The sequence below is a fragment of the Electrophorus electricus genome, chromosome 11 (assembly GCF_013358815.1).
Source record: "Electrophorus electricus isolate fEleEle1 chromosome 11, fEleEle1.pri, whole genome shotgun sequence".
Taxonomy (NCBI): domain Eukaryota; kingdom Metazoa; phylum Chordata; class Actinopteri; order Gymnotiformes; family Gymnotidae; genus Electrophorus; species Electrophorus electricus.
The window spans coordinates 10,029,549-10,043,139 of NC_049545.1; the positions used below are offsets into that span (position 1 = coordinate 10,029,549).

The window sequence follows — 13,591 nt, forward strand, 5'->3', positions numbered from 1 at the left end:
CTGCAGAAATGGTTAATTTAAAAATGCAGTCTTAGGCTACATCGTGTCTATTTAGCATACATCCTAATTCTTTTTTCTTTAAAGAATGACATTTAGTTCTTCTGGTTGCATTTAACTGCAAAAACCACCATCCATCATGCACAACAGTGCAGCTCATGGAAAATCCCAGTTTCAAAAAAGCAGAAGTAATGTGATAACTGGATATAAACACATTCTTTGACATCACTAGAACAAAAAATATTTCAAATAAATGCAATATTTCAAATAAATGTTGTCTTAAATGTCTAACAATCAATCAATGTAAATCTTTAAATATTCTATTTGTTTTGTTTATGAATGGAATGTGAAAAAGCAAATTTCACTCCTTATAAACGTCATAAAATATATTTTCTTCAGCTTACAAAAAATTCACATGCAACACAAAAAAACCCCCAAAAAAACCAAAACAACAACAACTTATAAAAACTTTCAAAAGACAGTGAGCTCTAATGTTGACAATTGTAAGAGGTGTATGGCACACAGTAATGTGAAAGAATGTAAATTAACCATACACATGAGAACATCAGAGGAATGTATCCCTTCACAAATAAGTCTGATTTTATAGGATGCACAATTGACAATCATGTTTAAAGTGCTATACTGAAAATTAAATAAAACAAACCATTATTAATCTAAATAGCATTTCATGGTAGCTCTATAATCTACTAATCAAAGATTAATTTCTAGAAGTTAAACTTGATAAAGAAAAAGCTTTTATAAGGACATTTTTCCAGAATTTATAAATTACCAATGAACATTGTTAATACAGTATCTTCTAGTTTCTGTAAGTATGATAAATTTCTATACATGATTACACAAATGGAGAATTTTATAGGCTTAGTTTCCACCAAACACATTAAGGGGATCATCAAAAATACTGTGGCCTGATTCCTCTGTAGAGCTGGGTTCCTGGGGAGGCTTCTTAGACTTAGAAGAGGGAATCACTGGTTTCATTATTCCAGATGAGAAAATATCATCTGTAAGGAACAGATACAGAAGTGAACATCTATAAAGAGTGATTAATATGCACTAGTCTGCCCTGTAATAACTTACCCATGTCATCATCAAATATCGATTTAGTCTCCACTTTCTTTTTCACTTTCTTCTCTTTTGGCTTTGTTGTGGGAGTCAAATCAGCAAAAATGTCAACATCATCATTAAACAAGCTTGCATCCAAGGACCTTCCTTTAGTTGTTTTAAGAGCTTTGGAGGGTGTTTCCTTTGCATCCTATAAAGATATTTTTAGATTTGGTCAGTGATGTAGTCTTGGGCTTAGGATAGCACAAACTGCTGGCTGCAACATCAGCCTTAATTAAAAACATATTTGATTGCTACTCTTCGTAACCGGTTCAGCTTCAGAAGGACCCACTCAGCTGGACCAATTCTAAACATCAGTATTAAACCTTACAGAAACAGGATTAAAAAAAAAAAAAAAAGATACCTGAAAAATGTCTGGTTTGGTTTCTTTGGCTGGAGTCTTGGAGTCCTTTCTCTTTTCTATTCTGAAAATGTCGGCATCACCTTCATCTTCTTCATCATCAAGGAAAGGCACAGCCTTGGCTTTCTTGACTGTTTTTGACTTGACTGTGGCATGGTCGTTAAAGATGGAGAGGGCCGGGTCTTTCTTTGCGGCATCGCTGACGTCTTTCTTGGACGTGTGTTCGGAAGCCACCTCAGAGGGCTTTACTTTGGGTTGCAGCAGGGGAGAATGTTTAGGGAGGGAAGTGGAAACAAATAGTTCCTCAGAGGCAAAGAGGTCTTCCTCAGCTGTAATGGGCCTCTTTGGCCGGACCGCCACACCAGAGTGTCTATATGCAGGTACTGTGGCGATGGTGGTAACAGGCAGGGTGAGGGCAGAGGATCTGGCTGATACAGGATTAAAGGGAGGCAGTGGTGAAGCTGCATCAGCACCAGGAGGGACCTGGGGAGCAGCATCTTCTTCCAGGCTGGCCCCGAGCACCTCCTCTGAGCACCGAGCTGCCAGGTGCCTTGCTGCCCGTGTTTGGGGTCGCCGTCGTGTTGCGCCTTTAATGCGATCCTGCACATAAAAGGTCAAGGGGAAAGTTAGTGCCTTTAAAAAACACCTTCAGGCTACAAAAAAACCCAGAGTATTCCTCTCCAAGTCAGGAAAAAAGTCATATGAGTTTTGGACAGTGAAGCAGCCTAACCCTTTCATCAATGCAATAATTAATTAGATTATGCTAAAGGGGCCGTTAGCATATTTTCCCCATAGTTCTGTACAAATCACATAACATCACCTTCCCATCTTCACCTTGACCCACCTTGTTGGCATTCTGCAGTGTGGTGACTTGAGCTGGGCAATCAAAGCTCACTCCTCCTTCACTGGGGGGGGCCAGAGGATCAGGGGTGCCTGCAGAAGCAGACACCAACCATGCAGCTTTAGACGATCCGGGGACTACGACGCCTGTCCCCGGGACACGTGCCGCTGCCCCTGGCAAGAGGGTCGTGGGGTTGATGGACAAGCTGGCCTGAGGGCACAGACGGGAATCGAAAGCTCAGATATGAAATTCACACAACAAACTGAACACAAAAGTGGCCCATCAGGGCTTTTTGGCATTAGTTTAAAAGCACTACAGGAAACTGAACAGATACTCTGATGCCAAACACAGACTGGAGAAAAGTGTTTAGAACTGCAGACTATTGTGTAATGTAGACTGGTTTCATTCTTGTGCCTTACTGTATCTGAATACATATCATAGATATGAAAGAAGAGATCAAGTTGAATAAAAGCATCAGCAAGAAACCACTGAAGCAAGAATGCATGCAGAATTCAGGCATAATCAAGTGTTCAGTGAGACAACATCTGAAGAAAATGGAAATAACTTTTAAAAAGAAGTTGACTTAGCCAGGTGTGTAAAGGATTCAGCAGAAAAAAGGTATGTTGGAAATTATTCTTAAAGAGCAACAGAAATAGAGAATCATTAATTAAACTTTACTTGAATTTTTCCAATCCTTGAGGATGTTTCTTTAGATTTTACAGGGCTTGCAGGTTTCTGTGCAATTAATGACAATGATTACACTTCAGTTTAAAAAAAAACAAAACAAAAACTGAACAAGTTTCTGATCACTATAGGTCTTGTTATACTTCTCAAAAAGGTCCTCAGAATATGTGTAACAATTTTAAAAAAAAATTCACCTTCTTAACAGAGAAGTTGTACAAGTCACATATGAACTTTTTTAAAGGACAATGTTTATACATGTTCAAAAGCTGTTTAAACATGATTCACAAAAGCAAATGAAAAATGACTTGAGCACATTTCTAAACAGAAGGTAACTTTCCATTAGCCATACCGCATTGTCAGCTGAGGGTGCTGTACTTGAATCTTTGTCAGGTTCATTTTTTTAGGCTTACTAGGGCTTCACTAGTACTTTCTACATGTGGAAATCACATTTATATTGTGAAAGTCACATGCACTCCCGTTTTCCTCTTCTCTCGCTCTCTCAGGAGTGCCCCTCACCCTATCCACCCGCATGACCTCACACATCAGTGCCCCTCACCCTGCCCACCTGCATGACTAGATTTCCTGTGAATGATGAATGAGAAAAGTACCGGAGGAACTTTTGGCTTTGTAGAGCTGAACAAGTTGTCGTCATTGTCATCATCCCCAAACAATGTAGGACCAACTGGCTTCACTGAGCTAGTCAAAGGTGCCTGGAACCATAAGAGATTAATTTCAAATGAACTCTCATACAAACACATCATCATCATCATCACCACCACTAACTGCAAAAGGAGGACTGTTGTGAAACTACATGCATAATGTAACTGGGGCATAACAATGTACTTATTGCTTAAGCTCACAGAGAGATTAGCAGAGGTAGCAAAGAGGTCGACATCTGGATCGTTGTCTCTCTGCTGCGTCTGGCTAAAGAGCAGTTCCTCATCCTGAAACACACCTGTACTCTTCACACGTGATTTCTGCTCCTGAGCCTGAAACACAACCAACATAATCAACATTGTGCACGCGCACGCGCACGCGCACGCACGCACACGCGCACGCACGCACCTCTAGGTAATTGAGAGCCAACCTTTAATGTGTTTCTGTCTATTGGCTGGGTTGCAAGGGAAACAGTAGATGTGCCTTCGGGTTCCTTTTCCTCTTTGTCCTCATCATCAAAGAGGCTGAGCGTGGTTTTCTTGGCCTTTTTTTCTTTGTTCTCTATGGATGGCAGGGGTTCCTTCTGCCAGTCAAGACCACCAAAGTCTTCCAAAGGACTCTTGGGATGTTTTTGTGGCACACCAGAGAGCAGGCATGGATATCACCCAAAAATGTAGTTACATTTTCAGCTATTATATTAATCTGTGGTTATTCAGTTTCTAATGAGAAAAGGCTCCCTGATGTAACTTTTTAAAGTGTTTGAAATGTTCTACACCATAAACACACCTACTGGCAAATTTTATTTGAGAAAGAACACGAGATTCTGTTCTCACCTTTGTGGTTTCTTCTACATCTCCTAGCACATTAATTTCTCCAAACAGACCAACAGCTCCAGTGGGCTTCTTAGCCTTGTTATCCTCCTCAGGGGAAGGCATAGCCGATACAGGCATCTCATTAGAACGCCTCTCCTCAGCTACATTCACTGGAGATGATACTACTTCCTCTGTCTTCTCAGGACCAAACAAAGATGGAGCCAGAGAAGAATCAGCAGGCCTCTGAAACACACATAGATGGGTGCTTCTCAGTTGACCACTCTGTTCACAGTCTACCACACTTCTCACTGTTCTTGGATTCTAACCAAAAGCTCCTATGCACATTCCACACAGACAGGCTCATTTTTATGCCATTTTGAACAACAACAACAACAAAAATCCCATCTCTGAGATCAGAACTGAAATTGTCAAAACTACTTGTTCAGCCTCCACATCTGGTCACCAATGCACCAAAATGACTGACAGAAACTAATGATTTTGCACTTCTTTTGCTTCATCATACTTAAAAATGATTACCGTTTCAAACACTGTGAAACAAACACGTTTTTAACATGTATGATTTGCAGGTATTTGACATGACCTGTGTTATTACGTTATTTTTGAGAAAGAATGGGAATTTCCTTATATCATACTGGTTGTAATACCTAGCATACCTGCTCTTATTATAGTTTACATGTACAGCAACAACTAAGAAAGAATAGAAAGTTACATGCAAGTAACACTAAGACTAATTTTTGAACAAGTCATAAATCATGAATCACTAAGCCAATGCACAACCAATAAAACCCCCAGCATTAAAAGTAATGCTGACTTTTTACTCCGAAAACGTACTTTGTCTCCAGTTGCTGTTTTGTTTGGAGATGACTGGAAACCAAAGAGTGACCCTTTGTCTTCATCAGCTTCATCCTCAAACATGAGGGACACTCTCTGAGGCTTCTTCTGACTGCAAGGACAAACGACCAGCCACTGTGAAGGTGCAGGTACTTTCAAGCATTCTTCTTCATCATCATTACCCCAATGCCATGTCTCCTGAGCAAGGCCCTTAACTGCTCAAACTGTATTGTCATAACTAAATTGTTTTGGATAAAAAGTGTCATCTTAAATGTAAGTGTCGCCTTAAATGTAAGCATAAAAATGTCCCAATGCTACTGGTGTAATTTGAGAATAGTTAAGTTTACTCTTTGAAATTAGTTTCATGCCATTTTATGTGAATTTTATGGTTCTTGTTAAAAGAAATACTTTTTTCAAAGAAACCTTGACTCCTTTGTGGCTGCAAATAGATCATCGTCATCATTGTCTTCAAACAGAATGGATTTCTGTGGTAATGTGGCACTGGGCAGCCTGGAGGGGGCACTGGTGCTGGTCTTCATCCCACCACTCCTCACGTCCAGCTTGCCTGTACTGGGCTTGGAGCTCATCCATTGGTCCTGATACAAAAACACAAACCAAAAAACCCACAAAGGAAATAATGTATATTGAGTTGGAGTAAATTAAGTTACTAATCCTAATCATCTTATTCTGCATATACACAGTCTAACACACAATTCAGAATAGGTACTTTGACAAGATAAATACATTTCATCAAGCCGTTAACAGGTTTTTGGTTTCTTCATACCTCATCATCACTAAAAAGAGAAGTTGGCACAGTTGTCTTGGGTTGAAGTGCTGCTGTTTTGACCTTAACTGATTTGGATTTTGGCACAGAGGAAAACAGATCCTGCATGATGAAGGAATTAGGGTTTTAAAAAGAAGCTTCTATAATAATCTATCTGGGTACCTTTTCTCCACTAGTCAGTTCAAAAGTTTTAACCTGTTTAAGCTCACCTCTTCATCATCATCATCATCACCATCATCATTAAATATAGAGAGCAGAGTCTTTCTCCCTTTGCTCCGGGTGGGGGCTTCAGGCTTTGAATGACTTTTTGGTATTGTGGGGAATATCTTTAAAATGAAAAAACAGAAATGCAAAACACTAATTCTATGTCAAGCAATTCAGCATGATGAAGCATGATTCTAGGCTCAGTGACAAAGGGATACAAGCATACTTGTGAGTCTTCATCATCAGAGAACAGACTCCTGCTCTGGGATTTCTCTGCTGGTTTCATAGCTGCTGAAGGTTTGTCCACATCAGGCTTGGGTATACTCTTAAAAAATAATAAAAATAAATAAATAAATAAATAAATAAATAAATAAATAAAATCAATAAAAATAAAATGGCACAACAGCATATGAGGGAGAGAGATAAGAAAAGGAAAGAAGGATAAATGGGTTCATACTTCCTCAGATTTCTCTGACTCCTCATTTGTTGAAGGTCTGCGTTTCTTCAGCCCTTCCACCAGAATGTTCTTCGTACCAAGCCCAAACACTGAGGTGGCACCAGGTAACTGCATGCAAGCACACATGACTAGACAGTGTCCATCATGTCATAGTTGTTGTTGAAGGTAGTAAGTCATTTTTGTACTGAATAAATGACAATCGTGTGACAACTAATCAAAACAAAGGGAAATACGGCTTTTCTGTCAATCTTAGAGAAGGAAAACTACCTTCTTCTCAAGAGGCTGTACAGCCTCCTCTGTCTCCACATTTTTCTTGCTTTGTTGAGAAACACCAGCAAGAGAAGTTGCACTGAAAATGTCTCCATCATCACCTCCAAACAGGTCCACACTTTTCTTCGGTTTGATTTTTTCCTGTCCACCTAAGTATACAAAGTTATACCCTTTATGACAGCATATACAGTTTACTGCCAAGTAAACAGACACATTATTCCTGTGACAAGACTCAGAAACTCACAGTGCTAGAAATAACTCACAGTTGCAGGACTCCAGACTCACCGGGAGTGGGTGTTTTAAGGGTCTTCCCACTGAAAATATCATTGTCTTCATCGTTATCATCAAAGAGACCCCCTACTAGGGATGCCTGTTTTGGAGCTGCCTGCACTTTGGGTTTGACTGGACTGTCATTCTTTTTGTTCTCCAATGAATCTAAAGTGTTTTCAGAACCAAAGAGAGTGTTTTCTGACAAAAGAAAACAAATACTCCTCCAATTAAAAGCTGAAAAAACAATGAAATTATATGAAATGCTCTAAAAGTGATAAATGCATTTACCTGGAAAAATGGATACTGCACCTATAGGTATTTTCTTAGATTTGCCATGCTCTACAAAACAAAACCATGAGGACAATGATTGTTAACAGGTTAAATGTCCACACGCACACATGCAGCGCACACACATGCGCGCACGCACGCACCAAAAAACAGTCACCACCTGGATTTAACTAAGCAAATAGGCAAGAGCCTCCCATTGGATAATTACTAAGTTATTTAACCCTAACTGATGCAATGAGTAGTTTCTCATTTGTTAAACAACCATGTCAAAAGACACATCCTGTGGTCGTGGAAAAGATGTTAATCTGTTTCAGAAGGCTCAAATTATTGGCATGAATCAAGCAGAGAAAATATCTAAGGAAATTGCTGAAACTACTAAAATCGGGTTAAGAACTGTCCAACGCATTATTAAAAAGTGGATGGACAGTGGGGAAGCATCATCTTCGAGGAAGGAATGTGGTCGGAAAAAAAAATCTTAAATTATCGTGATCACTTAAACGTGTGCTGAAATCAAATCGTAGAAAAACAACAGTAGAATTCAGGGATATGTTGAATAGTGACAGTAAGAGCATTTCTACATGCACAATGCGAAGAGAACGCAAGGGATTGGGACTAAACAGCTGTGTAGCCATAAGAAAACCACTTGTCAGTGAGGCCAACCGGCAAAAACAGCTTAAATTTGCTAGGGAGCATAAAGATTAGACTCTGGAGCAATGGAAGAAGGTCATGTGGTCTGATGAGTCCAGATTTACCCTCTTCCAGAGTGATAGGTGCATCAGGGTAAGAAGAGAGGTGGCTGAAGTGATGCACCCATCATGCCTAGTGCCGTACAAGCCTGTGGGGGCAGTGCTATGATCTGGGGTTGCTGCAGTTGATCAGGTCTAGGTTCAGCAAAGTTATGTGCCCAAAGAATGAGGTCAGCTGACTAACTAAATATACTGAACGACCAGGTTATTCCATCAATGGATTTTTTTCTTCTCTAATGGCACGGGCATATTCCAAGATGACAATGCCAGGATCCATTGGGCTTGAATTGTGAAAGAGTGGTTCAGGGAGCATGAAACATCATTTTCACACATGGATTGGCCACCAGAGTCCAGACCTGAACCCCATTGAGAATCTTTGGGATGTGCTGGAGAAGACTCTGCGCAGTGGTCCAAATCTCCCATCATCAATAAAAGATCTTGGTGGAAAATTAATGCAACTCTGGACAGAAATAAATGTTGTGACACTGCAGAAGCTTGTGGAAACGATACCACAGCGAATGTGTTCCGTAATCAAAGCTAAAGGCCGTCCAACAAAAATATTAGAGTGTGTGACCTTTTTTCTGGCCAGGCTGTGTGTGTGTGTCTCACACACACACACACACACACACACACACACACACACACACACACACACACACACACACACACACACACACACACACACACACACACACACACACACACACACACACACACACACACACACACACACATTCAGGCTGTATGTGGTACCTGTCTTTTGTGGTAGTGTTGATACCTTCTCAATTTGCTCATTTTTAGATGCCTCAGAAAACAGATCACCCTTTGGAATATAAAACAACACAAAATCTAAATGCCTGTTCTGTTTTCATTTTCTTGCTGGCATAACTTAATTTTATTTGTATTAAATACTTTTAGCATAACTTTCTGTAGTCAGACCATTTTAAGTAGTCATTGCAACCAATGAAACACATAACTTATGACCACTTACCTCATCATCATCAAACAACCCTTTACCTCCACTGAAAAGGCCTCCCTTTCCCCCAAATGGAGAATATTCATCTTCCTCCATTTTTGGAGGATTGAACATATCATCATCATCATCATCATCATCATCATCAACTTCCTCCACTGAAAGAAATGCAGCAGATGTAAAACTCTGAACCCACAATATCTGAACAAGATCTTGATTCATCCATGCAACTAACAAGTTTTGAAGAAAGGCAGCAAGTCATGCATAATACATGTTTCTTCTCAGAAGCTGGTACAACTTAGCCACAAATGACAGTCACTGGCATTCATGTGCTTGTTTATGAAATAAACAACAGTAAGCAGTTGGGTATGGAGCATGGTAATCTCCACCATGCTGGATAAAGGCAGTTATTCGTACCCCTAGCCTTTGTAGGCTTCTTTGCTTTAATCTTCTTCTTGCTGCCAGATGGGCCAGATGACAATGCTGGAACAACAAAAGCAAAACATTCAAATTCAAGCTAAAAAATAAATGAAACTGAATAATATGCATGACATAGGTTGATGCAAAGTGCACTTGGTCTTATAGACAGAATGACAGGGAAACACCCATCATTCCTAGGGTCTTTAACAGAGAAAACAAGAGTGAACCTACATGTGCTGTCTGCCTCTGGCTTGACTGTTGTATCTCCTTTGATTCTGGCAGCCAGTTCATCAGCAAATGATGCTGGACCTACCTCATCCTGAAACAAAGACAAAGAGATGACATACCTTTGCTAGCAATATCATCATGAGCTTTATGGTTCACATAATTTTAATATACTATTTAACATACTATTTTTTTTAAATAGTTAACCTTTGACGACGAAGGGCCAATTTATTAAGCAAAGTCTTTCTAGCCAACATATTTCTGTCAAAGACATCTATATGTCATCGTTCAGTCAGTTTATGTCAAAAAATGAAGTGAGATCTCTTAACAGTAATTGTTTGCTCTGCTTCTTAGCAAACAAATTCACTGATAAGCATCCTAAATGTAAAAAAATCTTAATTCATCCAACACTTGATAGATGATTTGATAGACGGGCAGACTGTTCCAATTAATCCAATTAATCATCCTGAAGTGCCTGATACCAGTCACCTTTTTAGATATTCCACGACTCAAAATGTATTGTAAGAATAGAAAAGTACAAATTATTAACCCTTCTGAGCTCATCTTCATCCTTGTCAGATTCTCCAAATATATCTGAATCTTCATCCTCTTCCTCATCATCATAACTGACAAGGGATGGCTTCTGCTGAAAAAAAAAAAAGAATAAAAATAAAAATAAAACAGCTAATTCAGCAATGTGCAGATGCAGTCATTACCACTTCTTCTTAAAAGAAAACCAATGCACACATTTTCTCCAATATTTTTTCTTAACAGCCTTGAAACAAGACTGTATTAGAAGTGATGCACTGAATACATAAACCTTTTCTGCAATTTGGTATAAACTAATATGTTATTTTCATGGGTACTTACTTTCTTCAAGCTTCCCTGCCCTTCTTTCTCGTGGTCAAAGTCCTCATCCGAGTGCTATTGATTTAAAACCCAAGTAAGGATTACAAATATCACATTACATAATACAACTTAATTTGTATTGGCAGATATACAAATGCAAAAATTAGCAAAAAGTAAATATACCATACCACACTTGGCCAAGCTATGTTCAGCTAGAAATCTAAACAATATAAAAATACAAAAATACAAAATGGCTATTATATGCAATTTACCTCCCCATCTTTCCCCTCTTCACTCTCAATGACACTCTCCCTATCACTGTCAATGGACATTTCTGCAATGAAGAAAAGATAAATTAGACCAAATTTCAAGTAAGGATCAATTTAGAGAGCACTGTGTAGATGTATATGCAGGCAAAAATGGGTACTCCACCATCGCTGGAGAGATCCCCCAGGCCAACATCATCCTGCTCCATGAAAGCTTGGGACCCAATCAAGTATGGCAATGGTCTGTCTACATACAGATCCTATTAACAAAGTGGAAAAAAATACTAAAAGCCAACTCTAAAAGTATGAACAGCCAATCAATGTAATAAAATGTGCACCATCATACCACACCTTTGGTTCTAGGATGGGCTCCACTCTATCTGCTGCCTCTTCATCCTCAGAGTCAGAGTTCCCTGCTTTAATGTCCAGCTGTTCAAAGGCAGAGTCCAGAACCTTCAGACCATAGTTTACAGCCTCTTGCACTTTGGGTATAAGCTCCGCTTCTTTCTGTTCTTTTGTCTTTTCCTTTGGGTACACAGAAAATAGATAAAGTGTACAGTAATAGATAAAGTGAAAATGATTAATTCTAGGACAAAGCTCCAGTCTTGATTTACCAAAATCTGGCCGGTACAAGAGAAAATATTAAAAACACATCATTAAATATATATATTTTTTAAATAAAAATCAACAGACAGCACACCTGTTCAGGTTGTTTCTCCTGGGTATATGGCTTTGGAATAGGTTCCTCAACTTCATCATCATAAACTCTCTTTAAAAAAAAAATAAAATAAAAATATATATATATTTACCAATCCAAATCTCAATACTGTTACAATATAAACTTTAAGAATACCATTAACCAGGAAGGTGAGTGATGAAGGAGAAACTTGTGAGGTTTCAAAACAGTTGATACATTTTTAATACTAAAAATTAATTCAAACTGAACACTGATCTTTGCAGACGTACATTTTCTATGAACTGTGTATTAGAAAGCATAAGAAAGTCATTAAAGACTGTGTGTAAGCAGCTGTCAGTTGCTTTAGTATCACGAATGAGACCATCCAACTGCTTTTCAATCTCATGTGTCTTGGACAACATCCTCTGAGAGAAGTCTTGCAAGCAGAGAAAAAGCTGTGGGGAAAAGAAAAAAAAAAAGTTTTCAATAAGATTTCTCAAAGGTTCCCCATTCTGCCAGTCCCCCAATTCCAGTTCATATTTCTGGATGGGGCAGGCAAAATTAAGTGAACTGATACTCTGATGACAAGTAACTTCACACTAAAACCTCTTCTATTACTAACAGCGCACCCCAGAATCTGCTGCTAAAGACCAATTTGTGCTGGTTTTCCGCATCTCGTCCAAGGTCCATGGTCTCTCCCACATCTGCTCGGCACCACCATTGTAACTGCTGGGGCCATTCTCCATATGGTCAGCCATAATGGTTATCTGTTACAACAACACAGTACACATTACAAAGACAGCACAATTAGATAAACCGAAAATGACCCAGCAAATTAGTTAACTGGATTCAATATCTCTTGTTGCAAGCAACACAACTATTTAGATTTCTCTACGTGCAAACCAGTTTCGCACATTTTGCAAACAGCCAAAAAACTAGTTACAAAATATATGGCCTTTTTAAACATGTGAAATGCCCATCAAAACTGAAGATTAGACCATACAGATTACAGAATCAACATTATTGGTGACTGTGAAACTACGGTGAAAGTTGAACATGACATTCAACATGTAAATCTTCATGATACGTGTACCTGTGATCAGTTATCTTCATACCTCAAATGACCTGACAAAACCATATTCGACAACTAAACTAACGCTAGCTAAGATGGCTAGATGCATAATTTCTAGCCTGATGATTAATGAGTTTGGCTAATAAACGTTTTAGACACAGATAATGCAGCCTACCACTTGAGAGCTTCTCTACACATAAGATAGCATGCACTGCTACTATCAAATTGTCGATCTATTTGTTACTTAGCTAGCTAGATAGCTAGTTAGCCATGCAGCTTGTTGCTGATGTCTAAAACTCCTATTTCTATAACGTTAGCTGTCTAACTATATAACCATGTGACTTCATCCAAACCAGAGGTTTTGCGAAACTCTCCATTTGATAGCTAATGTAATGTTTTTGCTGTATTTAGATAGCTTACTAGTGATATTTAGCAGTATCGTGCTCTTAGATCAACTTGTTTTCGTGCGTGCCAGGCTAGACCAGGCTAGCTAGGTAGGTTACCACCTTTAGGTACTGCATAAAGGGTACTGTATCTCATTCTTTTGGATTCTAATTCTCCCTATATATATATATATATTAATTTGTAGATACCTTAAATAAATTCTTATGCCCACGTTGATCTTTTCACAGAAGTCATTAATCCAACAAGGTTTGGGCTGAAAGGCAGTTTGTGGTTCCCCGTCTCCTCATTAGTATTCCGTCTGTTCGGCCATGTCCCGTCTGCATGGAGTCAGCTGACTCCATGGTCACCTGACTGTCGTGTGCG

General features: G+C 39.1%; 1 protein-coding gene across 4 annotated transcripts; it reads right to left on the bottom strand.

The window, feature by feature from the left end:
- Window positions 1-359: 359 nt before the first annotated feature.
- washc2c (WASH complex subunit 2C) lies at window positions 360-13,554 on the bottom strand. 4 transcript variants are annotated; one of them, XM_035531752.1, is made up of 31 exons: window positions 13,417-13,554; window positions 12,381-12,518; window positions 12,042-12,206; window positions 11,776-11,844; window positions 11,427-11,600; window positions 11,242-11,335; window positions 11,082-11,143; window positions 10,831-10,884; window positions 10,511-10,603; window positions 9,967-10,054; window positions 9,733-9,798; window positions 9,334-9,473; window positions 9,096-9,165; window positions 7,597-7,647; window positions 7,324-7,506; window positions 7,036-7,187; window positions 6,769-6,876; window positions 6,538-6,636; window positions 6,317-6,433; window positions 6,108-6,209; window positions 5,747-5,919; window positions 5,324-5,435; window positions 4,493-4,714; window positions 4,090-4,278; window positions 3,863-3,991; window positions 3,611-3,712; window positions 2,997-3,053; window positions 2,322-2,528; window positions 1,481-2,077; window positions 1,093-1,267; window positions 360-1,016 (listed from the first exon to the last, which is right to left on the bottom strand). In XM_035531752.1, the coding sequence occupies exons 2-31, from the start codon at window positions 12,507-12,509 to the stop codon at window positions 877-879; spliced, it is 4,119 nt and encodes a 1,372-aa protein (XP_035387645.1). In that variant the 5' UTR covers window positions 12,510-12,518; window positions 13,417-13,554; the 3' UTR covers window positions 360-876. The 4 variants fall into 4 exon arrangements, with proteins under 4 accessions (XP_035387645.1, XP_035387646.1, XP_035387644.1 ...); XM_035531753.1 differs by having other exon boundaries at window positions 7,324-7,473; window positions 10,511-10,606; XM_035531751.1 differs by having other exon boundaries at window positions 10,511-10,606.
- Window positions 13,555-13,591: the final 37 nt, after the last annotated feature.